This window comes from Myotis nattereri (genome assembly GCF_964212035.1).
Source record: "Myotis nattereri genome assembly, chromosome: 3".
Taxonomy (NCBI): domain Eukaryota; kingdom Metazoa; phylum Chordata; class Mammalia; order Chiroptera; family Vespertilionidae; genus Myotis; species Myotis nattereri.
Window position 1 is genome coordinate 117153091 of NC_138077.1, and position 22159 is coordinate 117175249.

The following is a 22159-nucleotide window of genomic DNA, read 5'->3' on the forward strand; positions in this document are numbered from 1 at the left end:
GTAATGATGTTTACTTTGAATTTGTATTAGTTCACACAAACACTCCATCCATGCTTTTGTTCCGGCCCTCCGGTCCAGTTTAAGAACCCATTGTGGCCCTCGAGTCAAAAAGTTTGCCCACCCCTGGGATAGAGCATCGGCCTGCAGACTGAAAGGTCCCGGGTTCGATTGTGAGAGGGATGTCTGACTACTGGTTTAGGCCCGATCCCCGAGGGGTCCCAGGTTGGAGAGGGTGCAGACTATGCTGAGGGACAACCCTCCCCCCCCCCGCCCCAGTGCACAAATTTCGTGCACAGGGCCTCTAGTATTTAATAAGCAACTTAAGTCTACCAGACCTGAGGCCCTGAACCTAACTGTCCCATATACCTGGGCTCCTGAGCATTAAAGAGAAAAAACCAACATGATATAGAAAAATGTTAGTTACATGCAAACAAGTGGTTAGAATAAGATGGAACTTGGGGACATTGTAGAAAATAGATCTACCTTTCATCTACCTTTCATCTAGTGCCAACATTCCACATTTGTGTGGAAATTACCTAAAAATCGGTACAGCGGTCTGGTAGAGTTAAATTTAACATGTCCCAAACCTCTCAATTACCACACACAACACCCAAAATCTAGCCCTTCCCCAATCTTGCTCTTATCAATAAACATCAACACCATGAATCCAGTTTCTTAGGTCACAATTAGTGACTAGAGTCACCCTCAATTCCCCTCCTTCCTTTATGTCCTATGTCCAACCATCAATGAGTCCTATTAACTTTACCTTCAAATCACATATCCTAAGTATGCTTCTGACAACCTCTACTCCACTCTTCAATCCAAGCCTCTACTTCTCATGCCTGGACTACTACAGTACACTCCTAATTTGGTTTCCTCACTTCCACTTCTGAGCACATTCCACACTCTCTTTTCCACACAGGGCCAGTGTCTTCCTCCCACTCCCACCTCAGAAGCTCTATAAGGGCAGGGTCTTGGTTTAATTCCACAGACCTTACATGCCCAGTGACTAGTATCATCCTGGGCAGAGAGCAGACAAACAGTTAAGTATCTGCTAAATGACTGAACTTAGGATATTACTTTAAATGCAGATTCTTGGGCTCCATCCCTAGAAATTCTGAATCTGTGTCCCTTAGTCCCTTACCGATCCACCAGGCAACCTGAATCCAATTCTTGGAGTCTTTCAAGGCTGTCCTACTTGCTCTCACTCAGGATCCATGTCTCACTAATGCATACAGAGACCTCTGAATTGACCCTGAGATTTGAAAGAATGAAAGACGAAGCCTCCTTTGGAAAACATTAGAGCAGTGGTTCTCAACCTTGGCTGCACATTAGAATCACCTGGGAATCTTTTTAAAATCCTGATTTCTGGGCCTCATCCTCCGGAAATACTGTTTCTTTGTTATGGGGTGGGGCCACAACATTAATAATAAAGAAACAGAATTTCTGGAGGATGAGGCCCAGAAATCAGGATTTTAAAAAGATTCCCAGGTGATTCTAATGTGTAGCCAAGGTTGAGAACCACTGCATTAGAGGAATCAACACTAGGTGACTTATCTTCAATAAAGAACATAATCATTTTACCAGAACTGGCCCAGAACTGGAAGTATAGCATTCCTGAATAGGTGAGCAGGGATTAAGTACATAAAATGCTTCCAAGAACTAAAACACTAATTAAATTCATAGATTGAAAAAAATTTAACATCATTTATTAAATCTTCCCAAAAGTCATTTGCAATAGCAGCATCAATTTAATTTATTCTCTTCCTTCCTTTTGTTTACTATGGTGCAATTACTAATAGCCAGAAAAATGACTGAAATACAAATAATCAAAAGGAGAAGAAATCCTTAGTTTTATAACAGAGTTAAAATAGTTTAAAGATCTCATGCTTTCCTCCTGGAATGCTTTGTCAAATCTGAATTAGTGTATTTATGATTAGAGTTTCATGTTTACATATCTTAAAAAAAATGGGATGCAGCAGCATAAAAAATTACATTTAATGTTCATCATAAGAAGGTCATCAGGTTCTAAAATTCTTGTAAGTACATTGCAATATTTAAGACACAGTCTAATTTCTAACTCCCTATAAGTACTTGCATTCTTTCTTTATATTTTCCTAAATTTAAGTCATTCTAAAAACATTCATCAGGATAAAAACCAACAGTTTTTAAATTTATTTAATATGATTCCCATTTCAACTTTCTTTTATAATAATAAATATGCTTTTTTTTCAGATAAATAAAAAACAAAACCAAATTAAAAGTTTTTCTTTAGTTATTCATTTCAGCACATACTGAAATAATAAGCTTTTGCCATATGTTCTTCCTTTTATGTGATGACTTAGAAACCCTTAAAAACAAGAAGGCTTTAAGTGACCTAAAAGCACAATAATTAATCAATATCAAATGGTTCTACTTCATATTGGGAGATTTCTGAAAAAGACATTCTCCATCCTTCTGGATAAATAAAAAAGTATAATCCCCACTTACCTGAGAGGCTTGTTCTCTGGGCCCACATCAGTAAAGCCCATTTCCTCCAGTTTGCAACGCCTGTACAGTTCATAATGCCTCGTATGGGTCTGTTCTCGCAGATCCTCCATGTTTGTACAAATGAGCATTTCCCGAAGCTTTACAAAGTCACAGTGGTTTTCATTTTCCACTAGCCAGAAAAACGAGAAACAGCAACACCAGTTTTTTTTTGTTTTGTTTTTTTATATATTTTATTGATTTTTTACAGAGAGGAAGGAAGAGGGATAGAGAGTTAGAAACATCGATGAGAGAGAAACATTGATCAGCTGCCTCCTGCACACCCCCTAACTGGGGATGTGCCCGCAACCAAGGTACATGCCCTTGACCGGAATCGAACCTGGGACCCTTGAGTCTGCAGGCCAACGCTCTATCCACTGAGCAAAACTGGTTAGGGCAACACCAGTTTTTAATTATGGACACAGAATTAGCATTTGTTGAATGAGTAATTAAATGAAAATATCTGAAATAACAAACAGGCAAATGATAAGTCTGATACATCTGTATAAGTAGCCAAGGAAGAAACTCTTGCATAAGACACTGAATTATAGGCAACATTAATCTGATGGCCAGATTTGCTTTAAATTTAGTAGCCAATGGATAAACAGGAAATAGGAAAAGAAACGTACTATATTATGTTACCACGTGCTCCAGTTATTTCACTAATATAGTGCTAACCGTTTACAAAACATCTTCAGGATACTTCACATAGTGCTTAAAAAATATGTAACATCAGCCCTAGCTGGTTTGGCTCAGTGGATAGAGTGTCGGCCTGTATCTTGATGGGTCCCGGGTTCGATTCTGGTCAAGGGCACATGCCCGGGTTGTGGGCTTGATCCCCAGGAAGAGGCATGCAGGAGGCAGCCAATCAATGTTTCTTTCTTCATCATTGATGTTTCTATCTCTCTCTCCCTCTCTAAAATCAATAAAATTTTATTTTAAAAAAGAAGTAACATTATTTCACTTCAAAGTAGTAAATTCTGCATACTCAAGAATCCCATCTGTACATACTATCAAATTCTTTTGATACAAATGCCACATTTACAATCTTGTGTTAGACAGTTAATAAACTTAAATGTTCACTCTGTTTATAGTGACCAGAAAACCACAAATAAGTATGTTACTGTTTAAATACAACTGCTTTTTAAATATTTTTATCAAAAATGGGTGTTGGATTTTGTCAAATGCTTTTTCTGCATCAATTGATATGACCATGTGGTTTTTTTCTTTCAATTTGTTTATGTGATGTATCACGTTTATTGATTTGCGGATATTGTACCATCCTTGCATCCCTGGGATAAATCCTACTTGGTCATGGGGTATGATCTCTCTGATGTACTGCTGGATCCGATTTGCTAAGATTTTGTTGAGGATTTTGGCATCTATGTTCATGAGGGATATTGGCCTGTAATTCTCTTTCATTGTGTTATCTTTTCCTGGTTTTGGTATTAGGGTGATGCTGGCTTCATAGAATGAGCTTGGAAGTGTTCCTTCCTCTTGGAATATATCCCAAGAAACCAGAAACACCAATCAGAAAGGATATATGCAACCATATGTTCATAGCAGCACAATTCACCATAGCTAAGATCTGGAAACAGCCTAAGTGCCCATCAGTAGATGAATGGATTAGAAAACTGTGGTACATCTACACGATAGAATACTATGCTGCTGTAAAAAGAAGGAACTCTTACCATTTGCAACAGCATGGATGGAACTGGAGAGCATTATGCTAAGTGAAATAAGCCAGTCAATGAAGGAAAAATACCACATGATCTTACTCATTCATGGATAATAGAGACCATTATAAACTTTTGAACAATAATAGATACAGAGGCAGAGCTGCCTCAAACAGACTGTCAAACTGCAGAGGGAAGGCCGCAGAGGGTTGGGGGGCAGGAGGGAGCGGGGTAAGAGATCAACCGAAGGACTTGTATGCATGCATATAAGCATAACCAATGGACATAAGACACTGGGGGGTAGGGGAGGCCAGGGGATTGTCAAGGGCAGGGGAAAAAAAAGGACACATATGTAATACCCTTTGTAATACTTTAAGCAATAAAAAAAAAAAGAAAAAAAAAGAAAAAAATATTTTTATACATTAAAAATGTTTAATTTTCAATATTTAAATTCATTATAAAATTTGTCAATAAAAAGCAGCATTGGGAAATCAATCCTTGTAATTACCATTACAAGTAAATGAACCAAACAGTTCTAATTACTTACTATTATAATGCTAAATAAATTCTAAAATTTTTTTAGTTGGCTGACTGGTTTATTTTGGAAATAGTTGGCAATAGTTTGTAGTAAAAAATACATAAATTTATAAGATAACTTACTATACACCAGAATTACCTGGTAATTAGTTTATGTATCATGTTTACACACTGTCATTTACACTCAAATTTTTGTTCAAAATGCCTAACCAGTGTGTCCTACCTTCTGCATATCTTGGTGCACCTGAGCAGGTAATGGAGAGGCTCTGCCTGGTCTCTATAGAAATGACTAACAATGAGTCATAATAAAAAATAAGCATCACTTTGTCCAGCCCGCATTGCTCAGTGGTTAAGTGTTGATCTATGAACCAGGAAGTCATAGTTTGATTCCTGGTTAGGGCACATGCCCAGGTTGTGGGTTCGATCCACAGTGTGGGATATGCAGGAGGCAGCTAATAAATGATTCTCTATCATCACTGAGATAGAGATCTCCCTCTCCCTTCCTCTCTGAAATCAATAAAAATATATTAAAAAAATAAATAAGCATCATTTCAAAGAATGCATTAAATGCAACATTGAGACTATTGGGTGACATAAATATTTCTAGTCATTGTTTATCTCATTTACCTTGTACAACACCCCAAGGGTACTGGCGAGCTTTGACCAGCTTATTTCCAACTTTTACCTCATCCATACTTCCTACAACAGCAAATGGCAAATGTCCCTGGAAAGAAGCCACAATATCAATCACATCTCATACCAGTGTTATAAATACTAGAACAGTTTTATAAAAATAACATAAAATTAACTCTTTGAGTGCCAACCAATACCCTAGGAACTATGCTAAAATTGCCAAGGCATTTTGAGTTAAGGTTTTGAAATTATTTTTCCCACATAAAGAGTGAACTACTAGCATCTAATAGTGAAACTGCAGGGGGAGCGCAACAGCGCTCCCGGCACTTTTGGTGAAAGACAGGAGGAGCACAATCGCACTCCCTGGCACTCTAGGGGTTAAATAGCAAATTTCTTAAAATCAAATAATCTACTATGCTTCAGATTTTAAAACTTGACCGTATATATATTTAGTGTGCGCACAGATATATACTATTAACCCAAAATAATATTTACGTCCCAAATTACTGCTAAATACAGAAAATGGGGACTCTCATAGCCAGTTAGCCTGGAGGTCAAATCACCCCCGGTGTTGCCGACAACAATCAAGGCTTAACTACAACAAGACTGCGCACAAAGACCACTAGGGGGTGCACCAAGAAAGCATAAAAAATGCAGAGACAAAGAAACAGGACAAAACTGTCAATGGAGGATATTGAGTTCAGAACCACACTTTTAAGGTCTCTTAAGAACTGTCTAGAAGCTGCCGATAAATGTAGTGAGATCCTCAAGAAATCTAATGAGACCCTCGATGTTATGATAAAGAACCAACTAGAAATTAAGCATATACAGACTGAAATAACGAATACTATACAGACTCCCAACAGCAGACTAGAGGAGCGCAAGAATCAAGGCAAAGATTTGAAATGCAAAGAAGCAAAAAACACCCAACCGGAAAAGCAAAATGAAAAAAGAATCCGAAAATACGAAGATAGTGTAAGGAGCCTCTGGGACAGCTTCAAGCATACCAACATCAGAATTATAGGGGTGCCAGAAGATGAGAGAGACCAAGATATTGAAAACCTATTTGAAGAAATAATGACAGAAAACTTCCCCCACCTGGTGAAAGAAATAGACTTACAAGTCCAGGAAGCGCAGAGAACCCCAAACAAAAGGAATCCAAAGAGGACCACACCAAGACACATCATAATTAAAATGCCAAGAGCAAAAGACAAAGAGAGAATCTTAAAAGCAGCAAGAGAAAGAAACTCAGTTACCTACAAGGGAATACCCATACGACTGTCAGCTGATTTCTCAACAGAAACTTTGCAGGCCAGAAGGGAATGGCAAGAAATATTCAAAGGGATGAATACCAAGAACCTACAACCAAGATTACTTTATCCAGCAAAGCTATCATTCAGAACTGAAGGTCTGATAAAGAGCTTCACAGATAAGGAAAAGCTAAAGGAGTTCATCACCACCAAACCAGTATTATATGCAATGCTGAAAAGTATCCTTTAAGAAGAGGAAGAAGAAGAAAAAGGTAAAGATACAAATTATGAACAACAAACATGCATCTATCAACAAGTGAATCTAAGAATCAAGTGAATAAATAATCTGGTGATCATAATAAAGAAAGAAAGAAAGGAAGGAAGGGAGGGAGGGAGGGAAGGAGGGAGGGAGGGAGGGAGGGAGTAAAGAAGGAAAGAAGGAAGGAAGGAAGGAAGGAAGGAAGGAAGGAAGGAAGGAAGGAAGGAAGGAGAGAGAGAGAGAGAGAGAGAGAGAGAGAGAGAGAGAGAGAGAGAGAGAGAGAGAGAGAGAGAGAAAGAAAGAAAGAAAGAAAGAAAGAAAGAAAGAAAGAAAGAAAGAAAGAAAGAAAGAAAATGTTTCTGAAATTTAGAGAATTGAGAGATTACTACGAGCAAGAAGATACAACCCAAACTAAAGATGAATCGAGCAGACTGGAAAACTAGCTTAAGTAAGGAGAAAAACAAACTTATTTGAAGAATAGTTTACTGCTTTTTAGAGAGAAAGGAAGGAAAAGGGAGAGAGACAGAAAAAAAACACACAAAAAAAATCCATGTGAGAGTGCAACATCTATCGGCGGTCTCCTGCAGGCCTCCCTACTAGGGATTGAGCCCGCAATCTGGGCATGTGCCCTTGACCAGGAATTAAACTGGCAACCTCCTGGTGCACAGGACGATTCCCAATCAACTGAGCCACACTGGCCAGGGAGGTAAGGAGAAAATGTTGAGCAAACATACAAAAGGTAGATTTAGAGTCACTGAGCAGACTGATCTCTCTGAAGTTAAGGATTAATACAAGGAAAAGCAAATGTAAAAAATATTAAGTATTATGTTTAATATTTAATAATTGACATTATTAGTCTCTTAATTGTGCCTTTCTGAAAAATTATTCCAGATGGACATAGAAATAAAATTAGATGTAGAGACACATAAGAATTAAGATCACTTACATTTATATGTCATTTAAATTAATCAGGCTTTTTTATATTTTTAGTTTTAAGTATCGTAAAGTAAATGGGAGTATGAAAAGTCAGAAAAGGGAAAAAAAAGAAATGGAATGAACAGTTAATCGAATGTCATGATGTTGACAGTGCATAAAAGTTGTATCCTCTCAACAACCCTTAAGATAGGTATTATTAATCCCACTTTATAGATAAGTTAACAGTCTTTGGGGAGGGGAGGTTAATAACTTCCACAAGAATATATGGTTAAGTCTGTCCGACTCCAAAACCCATGATCCTTCAAAACATAGCCAATATTTTAAAGATTTGGAAGCCTGAAGCAAGGAATAAAAACTTAGCTGTCTTCAATTATAGTAAACTAAAGGTTATCTGAATATTTATTATGTACTTGGGACACTGCAAGAGAGAATGAGCTTAAACCCCAGATCAGAAAGATCTCCTTAAAGATTTTAAGATTCTAAAGTATCCAAAGGAAGCTATCAAGTCTTCTGTTTTTAAAGATAGAGTTGAAAGGTGTCTTTAAGGCAATTAAGGTATCTTTAAGGCACGGTTCTCAACCTGTGGGTCGCGACTCCTTTGGCGTCGAACGACCCTTTCACAGGGGTCGCCTAAGACCATCCTGCATATCAGATATTTACATTACGATTCATAACAGTAGCAACATTACAGTTATGAAGTAGCAACGAAAATAATTTCATGGTTGGGTCACAAGATGAGGAACTGTATTTAAAGGGCCAGACGGTTGAGAACCACAGCTTTAAGGTATCTTTAACTATGGTTCCACAAAAGGAGTATCCCAGTCTCACAATGTATCATTTGATTTACATGAAAATATGGAAGAAAGAAAATATGCTAAAAAATATAGGCTCATTATACTTTTTTCAACTCCAGAGAACAAAACATTTTCCTATACTGGACTTTTTGAAAATTCACCTTGTTTAGTGTCTTTTTGAAAGACATAAGTGAAAATATGTTAGCAGCAATGTTATCTATATATTACTTTTTCACATATAAAACATGTAATATTCAGTTAGGAGCTCACATTCATTGAGGCATTGATTTTAGCAACAGTTTCATCATCTGTCGGGAATTGGTATATCTGGACACCATTGCTGACCAATTCACTCATGAGCTTGATCTTAAACTTCTGTAATTCCATTTTAGAAATTGCATCTGCTTTCGCAATCACTGGTATAATATTCACCTATTAAGAATAAAGAAAAACAAAATCTGGTAATTGAAGATTTATTTTTTAATCCTTCAGTTTCTGTATTCAAAACCACTAAGTCTCTGAGAAATTTCCTTAACCTAGATTAGGGGATAGGTAAACTATAATCTAGCTCATTGCCTGTTTATAGAAATAAAGCCTTATTGCCCTGGCTGTTGTGACTAAATGGTTAGAGCACTGGCCCTCACACCACAGGATTGCTGGTTCGATTCCCCATCAAGGGAATGTACCTGAGTTGCAGGTGGCAACCAATGGATGTGTCTCTCTCACATTGATGTTTCTCTCGCCTCCCTCCCTCCCTCCCTCCCTCTCCTTCCTTCCTTCCTTCCTTCCTTCCTCTTCCTTCCTCTCTCCTCTTCCTCCCCACTCCTTCCACACTCTAAAAATTACTGGTAAAATATCTTTGGGTGAGGAATGATGGAAGGAAGGAAGGAAGGAAGGGAGGGAGGGAAGAAGGGAAGGAGGGATAAAGGAAAGGAGGGAGGAGAAAGACAAAGAATGAGAGAGAGAAGGGAGGGAGGAAGGAAAGAAGGAACTTATTGGAATACAGCTGGGCCCATTTATTTACTTACTGTCTACGGCCATTTTCAGGCTACAATTAGAGATCATGTGGCCTAAGAAGCCTAAAGTGTTTACTACCTAGCCCTTCACAGAAAAAGCTTGCCGACCCGACCGAGATTAATCTTTCACCTGAATTTCGGTTTAAAAATCTCACATTTTCTTCTCTCAAAATCTCTTACAGTCCTATCATACACAAATAAGAAACATGTAACATTAAGTCAAACCCGCCTGCTAATTCACTCATTTTTTATTTGTTAATAATATAAGCACTAAATAACTAGGATGATTGATCCCATACAAAATTATGAAACAGGTTGTTTCTCCTTCTGCCTCTCATTTCAACAGTTCCCTTTCCCCAAAGAATCTATCCAAACTGTGCCTCATCAGCAGTGACTCCTACCTAGATGTTAAAGGAAGAAAATTTTATGACCAACTGAGAATGTTCCTAACTCAAAGGATTAACTTTCTCAGCATTATGTGAAGTCCTATCACCAGCCAGAGACAAAGAGATCTGGGGTCATGAAGGCCAACAAACTTGTAAAAAGTTAATTCTGTAAAATTAATGTCACCATAAAAAATGGATGCCTACACAAATTTAGGGGTGTGTAGATTTTTTGGGTTTTGGTTATTTATTTATTTAGTTTGTTTTTAGTGAGAAATTTCAGGCTAACTAGTCACATGTGTCAAGAGAGTGAAATATCAATACAATTTCCAAAATAAAAATGAAAACTAAAAATCATAATTTCTACTCTATTCTTAAATTTCTTTCTCGTCTCCAGTTTCACACTGATTTACTGGTATATTTGGATTCATTAGTCTTAAATATGGAAGTGAAAACTTTTCTAACTATCCATGAAATAAATGACAGGAAACTTACCAACAATTGTGGGTAAAAAAAGCTTTTATGTTAAATTAGTCAGAGTACAGTACATAAAAAGTTGATGCAAAGTTCAATATGATGTACTTAAATATTCAATAAATTATGCTAATTACTTATATAATTGCATCCACAATAAGTACAGAAAGCAGGCTGCAGTATAAGTGCCCAATGTTAAGCTTTTTGACTGTAATAAAAGTGCCTGACCTTAAGCTTTCAATTGCTAAGGTATCCATTTCAAAGACATCAAACTTGAATAAACATATTGCCAGGTATATGACAAAGCTACTAGCAAAACACCAGTAAGGAACCAGGCTGTCCGACCCATGAAGTTCCCCCTTTAGATAGCCTGAGCCACCTAAAGAACTGACCCACATCTCCCTTTCCACACTCTAATTCCCACTCTTAGGCTTTACATTCACCAAAAAGAGCAAACCCACAACACCCGAGATACCCCACCCTTAAACCCTAATAAACACAGAGTTCTAGGTTTGTACTCCCTCCTTTTCTCTCTTCCCCTGATCTCCTGTGTGGTCCTTCTTGGGTGTGCTGTGTACGCTCCAGGAATCTGTAACAAATCTTGTTCTTCTAAGTTCCCTGATGGTTTCTTGCTGAAGTGCATCCTAAGATCATAATAAGAACCACAAGGGCTGGCCCAGCCAGGACACAGACTCTGGTGGTGGTGGTAGGGGTGGGAGATGTCTGTGGACATCTATGCTATGAGTAAATTCAGTCGGAGGAGTACCTTCGGCATTTCTAACCACGAGCATCACTATCAATAGGCTTGAGGACACACATAGACCGAAAGATAAACCTAATGAGTATTTGTGTGTCAGGGGGAGGGGAAGCAACATGTTTCACATTGAGGGTAAGATAAGGTTGGTTTCCATGTGAGCAGTGGAGTGTTCTGCTTTTAGGAACAGAAGACAAACTATCAATTTTAATTAATCTTCACATCTGCCTCTTGAGATTACCTCTTTTTAAAACTCCCTAGCTTTTATTTTAGAGGTGAAGAAACTGAGGCTCAGAGGGCTAAATAACTTGCCAAAGAATATATAGCTATTAAGTGACAGAGCTAATATTTAAAAACCAGCCTTTACTGACACCAAATTCTATGATCTTTACACAAACTACATCATGTTGCTTCTGTCCAGCTAAGACAAAGTTGCACACTCTTGCTTTTATGTTCTATTAATAAATATGAACTTCCATGTAATCAGACTAAATAATGAAAATAACTGGCTAAGTGGTTACAAAGTCTGGTTAGATGAACTGGCTATCAAATAAGCTTCATCAAATTTTTGCTAAAACCAGGAGCCTGCAACTAGTGAAAAGTCGATTGATCTATGCACCAAGACTTCCCCGGCAGGCCTTCATGCTTTCCACTCTGATATCTACATAGGAAGTAGTAATGCCCAGAATGAGCTTGCTTTCTGAATACTATTTCATAAAATAACTAGCCAGGATAATGAAAGCTGAATTTCTCATAATATTTGAGGTTACAGAAAATTTTTAGTTATTTTTTTAGTATAAGATAGTAGTCTATAATCACCTTTTAAACAAAAAAATCCAAAGTGAGTTAATTTATGAATAATATTTTTTATAGATCCCTAAATTTATATATATGTCCTTGGCTCATAAATTCAAAAATAGTTTTTTTTGGTATAGTTCACATTAAAACACAATTTACAGTAATATATGATAAAACATTTCATCTTAATCTTTGTCAATGAACTTGTCATAAAGTAAAATTAGTGTCAAATAAATTCCACATTTAAATAATGTAAGTGACCCTTCCATCATGTGAGACTACAATGAGAAATCTGCAACCAGGAAGATGACCCTCACACAGCCATGCTGGCACCCTGATCTCGAACTTCCAGCCTCCAAAACTAAATTCCTTCCACCAGGACCCTGGGCCATAGGATTTTCACTACACAAGAGAAACAAACAGTCCTGGATGTACCCTGTCCATTTACACACTGGCTCTTACAAAGCACCAATGGCATAAAGATTCTAAATAGAATTTTGCAAGTGTTATTAACCAAATGTAAAGAAAGGGATTTTCCATCATGTGTGCATACCCTATTTTTCCTCTACCCCGATTTTTTTAAAAATATATTTTATGGATTTTTTACAGAGTGGAAGGGAGAAGGAGAGGGATACAGAGTTAGAAACATCGATGAGAGAGAAACATCGATTCAGCTGCCTCTTGCACGCCCCCTACTGGGGATGTGCCCGCAACCCAGGTACATGCCCTTGACTGGAATCGAACCTGGGACCCTTCAGTCCTCAGGCCGACGCTCTATCCACTGAGCCAAACCAGTTAGGGCTACCCCGATTTTTTTTTAACATGATAAGTCCCTAGAAGTTTTGTCATCAAAAATAAATAATTTTAGCAAGAAAAAAGTTGGTTTTCTACTTGTGGATGCCTTTGCAAGCCCAGAAGAGAGGCCTCAGAAGACATCAAACATGCTTACACCTTGATTTCAGACAACTATCTTCCAAAACTGAAAAAATTTCTGTTATTTCAGCCACTCGGTGTGTCGTATTTTGTTATAGCAGCTCTAGCAGACAAACTAATAAACTATGACTCACAGCAATAGTTAAAGAGAGAACGCTTGATCTTCCTAGGTACTCAGCCAAGGGAACTAAAAATTATGTGACCACGCAAAAATGTGTGCATTAGCAGCATTATTCAGAGTAGCCAAAACCCAAATGTCCATCACCTGATAGAGAAAATATGACATATCCATACCATGGAATATTATTCAGTAATTAATTAAAAGGAATGGAGTACTGATAGGCATTTTTAAAGAAAATGTAAATAAATTCTCATATTGTGACATACAATTTATTATGAAAAAAGAACTAAAGTTGCCCTAGGCAGTTTGACTCAGTGGATAGAGCGTTGGCCTGTGTCCTGAAAGGTCCCGGGTTCTATTCCAGTCAAGGGCGCATGCCTGGGTTGCGGGCTCAATCCCCAGTAGGAGGCGTGCAGGAGGCAGCTGATCAATGATTCTCTCTTATTGATGTTTCTACCTCTCTCCCTCTCCCTTCCTCTCTGAATTCAATAAAAATATATTTTTCAAAAAAGTGCTGCTACTAGCATTTAAAAAAGAACTGAAGTTTTATGTTAATATTTTTTCTTTGCGTCTCATCTTCCAAACTAAATATCTCTGGAAAATAACCTAAGATTGAAACTTAGCAAATATTTTAAAAATGCAAAAAATGAAAGTTCTACATATATTATCATAAAGGTATTTTAATAATTCAAAATAAATATAACAGCAGGATAAGTTTATTCCTCTTCCAAACCCACCTTACTGTCAAGGCTCTTCATGGCTAAGAGGTCCAGTGTCTTCAGAGAGTGGCCTGTTGGAGAGATGAAGTAGAGGCATGCATGGACACGAGAATCGTGGTAGTTAAAGAGAGAACGCTTGATCTTCAGTTCTTCTTGCAGATAGGCCTCAAACTGAGCATCTATGTAGTCAACTATTGGTTGGTAGCTGGAAAAATAATTATTTAAATACTGAATACAACATATTCATGTGACCTTAATAAGATATCTATAACTCTAAATTTTGTGATCTATATTTTCATCAATTAATAAATACTTAATATCTATGCAAAACAGATAACTTTAGTATTAAATTGTGCAAAACATGCACGTACAAAGATAGTGCTTTAAACTGTTTTACAGAAATGATATTGAATTTACATTGATTCATTCTCACATTCATTCATACAATGGACCCCTTTCTGACAAGGTTCCCACACTTGCCTGAGTTATTGATATTATCCTTTCACTTGATGTGTGCCTTCCTTCCTTAATATGTTCATGATTTTCATGCCTTACAAATCTGATTTAAGAAGCAAGAAGTCATGAAATTTTACTTTAGTGTCTATTAAGTTATTGATACTCATGCCTTTTCTCAATTAAATAATATGCCATTCCACAGTAATTTGCCCTAGGTTTCCATTTCCAATAAATTGCAGGATCACTCTTCTAATGAAATGAAAGACACTGGCTTAAAATAGAAAAATCATCTCTTAAAATATCAAAGTACTCAAAAAGTGGTAAGGAGCTAACCAGGTAAAAATTGAAGAGAATATACAACCTGGCCGGTGAGGCTCAGCTGGTTGAGCATTTTCCCATCCCGTGCACTGAGAGGTTGCCAGTTCGATTCCCAGTCAGGGAACATGCCCATGTTTCGGGCTCAATCCCCAGTAGGGGGCATGCAGGAGACAACGGTCAATGTTTCTCTCTCCTTCATGTTTCCCTTCCTCTCTCTCTAAAAATAAAAACATTTTTTTAAATTGAAGAGTGTGTGGAAACTGAGAAAGGTAAGCAGAGGCAAATCTAGCCTGATGCCTGTTTTTATAAGTAAAGTTTTATTGAAACAGCAACATTCACTTGTTTATGCACTTTGGCTGCTTTTGTACTAAGGGTTGAGTAGTATAAACAGAAATTATATGTCCTTCAAAGCTTGAAATATCTACTATCTGGCCTTTTACAGAAAAAGTTTACTAAACCCTACACTAAAGCATCAGTGCTAGTTCGTCCTGAAGTCATTTGTCAATCTAATTCTTGGGCTTTGCTTCTGAAGAACTTATAAGATGAGAAGGAAGAATCAAAGTCCAAGACCCACACAAGGTGGAAATCTATTGAGAATGCCTCCCCATATTGAGCTGAGATCCTAAAAGCCTAAACCTTCAGGGTAAGAATGAGCTAGATTAAGTCAACATTTCCTACTCTCTCCCCAAGAATCTATAGGGAAGGCTGCCTGGCACTAAATGAAGTAGGAAAAAGAAAAGGAAAGGGAAAAAAGACCCATCGTTGAGTAGTTGTGGCCCAAGGTTGGCCCTGGCACATATCTGCAGCACACTGCCTCTTTGATTCTAGAAACCTCAAGGTTTAGGGATCTTCAGAGTATTAATGCCCAGAGGGAGTTAATATAAGCAAACACAAATCTGTTCATAGCAAGATATGTTCACCTTAGACCTCAAAGTATCTCTGGAAATAACTTTTCAAAGGCAATTAACTACAAAAAAAATAAATAAATAAAAGAAAGAACCAAGCACATGAGAAAATAAAAAGCACAATGAACAAAAACCAAAGGAAAAAACAAACATCAGTAAATTAACTGCAAAATTTTAATATACTGAAATTATAAGATACTAGAGGCCTGGTGCACAAAAATTTGTGCACTCGGGGGGAGAGGGGGGTCCCTCAGCCTGGCCTGTGCCCTCTTGCAGTCTGGGACCCTTCAGGGGATGACCACCTGCTGGCTTAGGCCTGCTCCCCGGGAAATTGGGCCTAAGATAGCAATCAGACATCCCTCTGGCAGCCCGGCAGCCCTCGGGGGATGTCCACTTGCCAGCAGGGAGCAGGGCCTAAACTGCAGTTGGACATCCTTAGCGCTGCTGAGGAGGCAGGAGAGGCTCCCACCACCACCGCTGTACTGGCAGCCATCAGCCTGGCTTGTGGCTGAGCAGAGCTCCTCCCATGTGAGAGCGCCCTGACCACCAGAGGGCAGCTCCTGCATTGAGAGTCTGCCCCTTGGTGGTCAGTGTGTGTCATAGTGACCAGTCATTCCCAGTCCTTCTGCTGTTAGGGTCAGTTTGCATATTACCCTTTTACTATATAGGATAGAGGCCTGGTGCATGGGTGGGGGGCGGCTAGTTTGCCCTGAAGGGTGTCCCGGATCAGGGTGGGGGTCCTGCTTGGGTGCCTGGCCAGCCTGGATGAGGGGATGATGGCTGTTTGCAGCTGGTCACACCCCCTTCAGGGTGGGGGTCCCCACTGGGGTGCCTGGCCAGTCTGGGTGAGAGGCTGAGGGCTGTTTTCAGGCTGGTGGGTGACTGAAGCTCCCAACCTCTCCTTTTTTTCCTTTTTCTTTTTTTTATTCTGGGATTTATTTAACTTCTATGACTGTCACTGGAGCTGAGAGCCGGCTTTAGCTCTGAGACCTCGGCTGCTGAAAGCAGGTATCTGGGCTTTGTTTAGCTTCTATAATTGAAACACTGTTGTAACTCCAATTCTGAGGCCCGGCTAGCTGAAAGCAGGTTTCTGGGGATTGTTTAGGTTCTATAATTGCAACATAGTTGCTTAGAGTGCAGCTCAGAGCTGTGCGGCGGCAGGCGGGGAACCTTGGCTTCTTCCATCACTAGAGCAAGCAAGCCTCCTGCTCGCTTCAGCTGCCTGGCTGCCGGCTGCCATCTTGGTTGGGAGTTAATTTGCATATTGCCCTGATTAGCCAATGGGAAGCATGTTGGAGGTATGGTTGATTACCATGTTTGTCTATTATTAGATAGGATAATTATGAGTAGAGATAAAAGAAACAGAAATAAAAGGCAGCTTAAACCTATGTGCTGGGAATAGTAAAGTATAACAAGTGATCCTACAGATATGAACCACACAGAGTGTACACAATTGAAAAATATAATAACCAAAATATAAAACACAATGGATTAGTTTAATAGTATACATTAGACCAGGGCTAGGGAACCTTTTTTCTTTCAAGGGCCATTTGGATATTTATAACATCATTCTCAGGCCATACAAAATTATCAACTTAAAAATTAGCCTGCTGTATTTGACCACACATTTAATTAAATCTCCCTAAGGCCTTGGCAGGGCCAGAGCAAATGATTTTGTGGGCCCGCAAGCCAGATGTTCTCCGCTCCTATATTAGACAAAGCTACAGAGAGAATTACTATATTGGAAGATAAATAACAACTATGAAAACAATGTAGAAACGGGGGAAAATAAAAATATGGAAGAGAGATTAAAAGTAAGAGACATTAATGACACAATGGGAAGATCTAACATATTTCACCAAAGTTTCAGAAGGAAAGGAAACATAAAAAGGGCAGAAGCAATATATAGAGATGATGTCTCAGATTATTTTAAAGAACTGATGGTACTATTCAGACTCAAGAAGTCAAACAAATCACTGACAGAATAAATTAGAAATAAATAAAAAAATTAGACATCATGGTAAAACTGGAGAACAGCAAAAAGAAAGATCTGAAAAGCACTGGAGGAAAAAAAGAAGAGTACTCTAAAGGAGCAGACAGACCAACAGCTGACTTCTCAACAGTAAAAATAAAAGCCATGGGACAAGTGGTATCTATCTTCAATGGGAAGAAAGAAAGTAATTGCCCATCAAAAATTGTATATCCAACTAAAATTTCAACTATGAAAGCAAAGCAAAATTTTGGTTAAAAGGATAATAAATATTGGCCACATCTATACTAATAAAAGGGTAATATGCTAATTAGACCAGATATCCTTACGAACAAAGCCACGGTGGAAGGGGCTGAGCCAGAGGCTGTTAGAGGCGATCAGGCCAGCAGGGGAAGGCAGTTAGGGGCGATCAGGCCAGCAGGCGAAGGCAGTTAGGGGCGACCAGGCCAGCAGGGGAGCAGTTTGGGGGCGATCAGGATGGCAGGCAAAGGCGGTTAGGGGCGATCAGGCCGGCAGGCAGAGGTGGTTAGGGGCAATCAGGCAGGCAGGCAGGCGAGCGGTTAGGAGCCAGCAATCCCAGATTGCGAGAGAACATCCCTCGAGGGGTCCTGGATTGGAAAGGTTGCAAGCTGAATTTTGTGCACTGGGCCTCTAGTCCAATATAATAAAAGCCTAATATGCTAAATGTCCGACCGTTCATTTGGCTTGCTTAATTAGACCTGCTTTCTGATTTAGCTAAACTTTTTCCAGCCCAGTGAAGCACCCCCACTTCTCTTTCAGGTAATTGTCAGCAACACAGCAGTAAATATCAACACAAAGCAGATTATTATTATAGATCCCACAGGGAGAACAAAGGGTAAAATATTTAACTGCAGCAGTGTTTGACTATATTCTGTGCAGTGAGAAAACCTGAAGTCATTTTCAAGGTCCACCATTTCTTACTTCTTTTTAGTTGGGTCAAGTTTCTAAATCTCCATTTTCTGGCTAATGAAAAGAAAATAGGATTCCACCAAGTCTCCTATCTACCTGCTCCAGGACTTCTGTGAGGATCAAATGAGATGAGGCACAGGAAAATGCTTCACAGACATTTGGTTAAAGTGTAAAATGTTTGCACCTGGCTATAAAGCAAGTCGTGATTCTGGGCTGAAGAAACTCCAAGGAGGCTAGTCACTAGGGAGAGGAAGCTGGGAGTTGCTACATGATGTCATTACCTGGTGCCCACAGCGACATTTCTGGGCTGGGCTGGGCTATGGGCCGCATTTTGTACCATGGGATGTTGGCAGCATTGGCTGTGATTTGGTGGGATGTTGCTTGGGGTGGTGGCGGGGCCTATGTCCCACTTGAGGAAAGCTGAGTGTTGCTTTGTTGGCACCAGGTCCACAGTTTTGTTTCTTTGTAAATGGCCAGTGCACATCACGGCAGCTCCTGTGTTGACCGTCTGCTCCATGGTGGTCAATGCACATTATAGTGACTGGTCGGACAGTTGGAGGGACACTTAACATATTAACCTTTTATATATATAGATGAATAATAAAAAAACCAAAACACCCACAACTATGGTAATATAGAGAAACTCTCTTATTCTAATCAAAAGAAAAAAAGGTAAGCAAGATAATATACGGCTTAAAACACATCTTTCCCTTTGGAGCCAACACAAGACGAGGATGCCCACCATCAACACTGACTATCCAACAAAATACTGCAGGTCCTACCGAGTGCAGTCAGGTATTTAAAATGAAAGAAAACCCCATGCCTTGTCCTGGAGCATATAGGGTGAGCAGCTGAAACGAGTAACATCCAGCCCAAATTGGCAGAGGAGATTCAGCTGGGAGACAGTTTACAGCCTGGAAAGGCAGGGGACTTCCAGAGAAAGGGGACTGTTGGAGACTGCTGGATTGGGCTCCCTAACTGGGCAGCCTCCACTGCTGCTGAAATCTCTCCCGGAGTGGCCGGCTCAGCCGCGGAGACCGCGCCATCTTAAGTGGCTGATATCGGAAGCGTATACATCCAGAGACCTTGCAACCACAGCACCCAGAGACTAGCTACGAACCCAGAAACACCGGATCTCAAGCAGCGCGAATACGTGGACTCAGACGAGCCCTGCTCCTACTCACAGAAAGGTCAGATTTTGCCTGGATAAAGGTGCAGTTTGTAATTCAGGTTGGAGAGAGGAATGTGCGCGGGGGAAGTCTGTGCCCAACAAAGTCCGAGGCATGATCTGCAAGTGTGGAAGGGGTCCCACAGGGCTGCTGGCAGAAAGGAACTCTAAAAATCAGCCCATATCTGGACTAAGTGGTAAAGGCAGCCTCGGATTTTGCCAGTGTGTCGGGTGCTTAGTGCCAGGGGAGAGAGGACGTTCGGAATAGACTTTGGGAGAATTGCACAAAGCTGGACGGTGGAGGGTTGCGAGCTCCTGCACATACTCAGGCTTTATTTTCCTCCTTAAATCTTTGTATTTGATTATTAAACCCAATACATAGGAACATCCAATTGGGGTCACTCACAGAGACTGCAGAGGAAAGTTGTTTTTTATAGAATCTGGGAATCAGAGCGGGGAGTAACAATCTAAGAACCAGCTCTGGGGCAGTCGACTCTCCCAAACCAGTATTAAGTGTGATAGGGAAAACAAAACCTAAATACTAGCTAGAGAGAACTTATAGCATCGGAGGTCAATCCAGAAACACTGCCACACAGGGGCTGAACCACAAACTGACTCTTCTGTAAACACAAATACAGGGAGTCGGGGAAACAAAGAAATACTGCCTGCTTTAAAATCAGGACTGTGGTTTACAACACGGAGGAACAGTGTATCGCAGGGAACTTCAACACTCTCCTGAATACCTGACAGGACTAAGGCGTGCCAAAAAGAAGAGTAGAGGAAATAACGGACCTTCACTACTGCACATTTTTATTTTTTTCACCTTTTACTTAAGAAACTAAATTTTTTTTCTTTTTTCATCACCTGATTTTACCTTTTTAATTACTACATTTTTATTTTTAACCAGTATTATTACAGCTAACATCTTACCTTTTTATAAAGTGTCATTTTATTTTTTTGCCAGGAGCCGGTCCATCCTTGCTGTTTCAAGGGACCTGGCATATATGACATACTGTTCTTAATATGTTTGCTCACCTTCTTGGCACTATGTGTTTTAACCAAGGTCTCTGAGAAAGGTTGTTTCCCAGGTAGGGATTTTCCCCTGGAGTTAGGGAGGGAATAAAACCTCTTAACTAAAAAGAAAATAAACAAATGGGACTGTATCAAAATAAAAAGCTTCTGCACAGCAAAAAGAAACCATCAACAAAACAACAAGAAAGTCCACTGTATGGGAGAACATATTTGCCAATGTTATCTCTGATAAGGTTTTAATCTCCAAAATTTACAGGGAACTCATACAACTTAACAAAAGGAAGATAAACAATCCAATCAAAAAATGGGCAAAAGACCTCAATAGACACTTTTCAAAAAAGGACATACAGAAAGCCAAGAGACATATGAAAACATGCTCAAAATCACTAATCATCCGAGATGATTATATCATTAATTAAAATGATTGAATCATTTTAGATGATTGTAAATCAAAACGAGGTACCATCTCACACCTGTCAGAATGGCTTTCATCAACAAATCAAAAAACGACAAGTGCTGGAGAGGATGCAGAAAAAAAGGAACCCTCCTGCACTGCTGGTGGGAATGCAGACTAGTGCAGCCACTATGGAAGACAGTATGGAGTTTCCTCAAAAAGTTTGAGGAAACTTTTTGACCCTGTGATCCCACTGCTAGGAATATATCCCAAGACCAGAAACACCAATCAGAAAGGATATATGCATCCCTATGTTAATAGCAGGATAATTTACCATAGCTAAGATTTGGAAACAACTTAAGTGCTGAACAACGGATGAATGGATTAGAAAACTGTGGTACATATACACAATGGAATACTATGCTGCTGTAAAAAAGAAGGAATTTTTACCATTTGCAACAGCATGGATGGAACTGGAGAGCATTTTGCTAAGTGAAATAAGCCAGTCAGTGAAAGAAAAATACCACATGATCTCACTCATTTATGGATAATTAAGACCATTATAAACTGATGAACAAAAACAGATACAGAAGCAGAGCAGCATTAAACAGACTGTCAAACTACAGCAGGAAGGCTGGGGAGTGTTGGGGGGGGGCGGTGTAAGAGATTAACCGAAGGACTTCTATGCATGCATGTAAGCATAACCAATGGGCACAAGACACTGGGGGGTAGGGGAGGCTGGGCGAAGGTCAAGGGGAAATAAAAGGAGACAAATGTACTACTCTTTGTAATATTTTAAGCAATAAAAAAAAGTTAAAATAAAATGAAATGAAATGAAAGAAAAATAAAGACTAACATCTTCAGACATGATGGAGTAAATGGGACTGGATTTACTCTCTCACCTTAAACAGCCAGAAACTTGGACAAAGGTTTTCAGACAATGGACAATAGGCAATATAAAACTATGATCACAAAGGTGGGAAGTAAATGAAGAGAGCTCAACAATTTCCTCAGATTATTGCCTGGAGACAGGTTTCCAGGGCATAGGACAGAAGAGAGAACAGAGCCTGGCCAACTCTGGAGAGCTATAGACAGCAGTTCAGGGAGGCTAACACAACTAGCATTTGTAGGCAAGAACACTGGGAAAAGGAACTACA

The 22159-nt window shown here is 39.4% G+C and overlaps 1 protein-coding gene across 3 annotated transcripts in view; it reads right to left on the minus strand.

The window, feature by feature from the left end:
- Positions 1 to 22159, minus strand: part of SEPTIN10 (septin 10) — a 76551-nt gene that overhangs the window by 13779 nt on the left and 40613 nt on the right. For all 3 annotated transcript variants that reach the window (XM_081086190.1, XM_081086189.1, XM_081086191.1), the window contains 4 exons: positions 13828 to 14014; positions 8882 to 9043; positions 5367 to 5463; positions 2491 to 2659 (listed from right to left, as the gene is read on the minus strand). In XM_081086190.1, coding sequence (XP_080942316.1) covers positions 2491 to 2659; positions 5367 to 5463; positions 8882 to 9043; positions 13828 to 14014 — 615 coding nt within the window. The remainder of the gene's footprint in view (positions 1 to 2490; positions 2660 to 5366; positions 5464 to 8881; positions 9044 to 13827; positions 14015 to 22159) is intronic.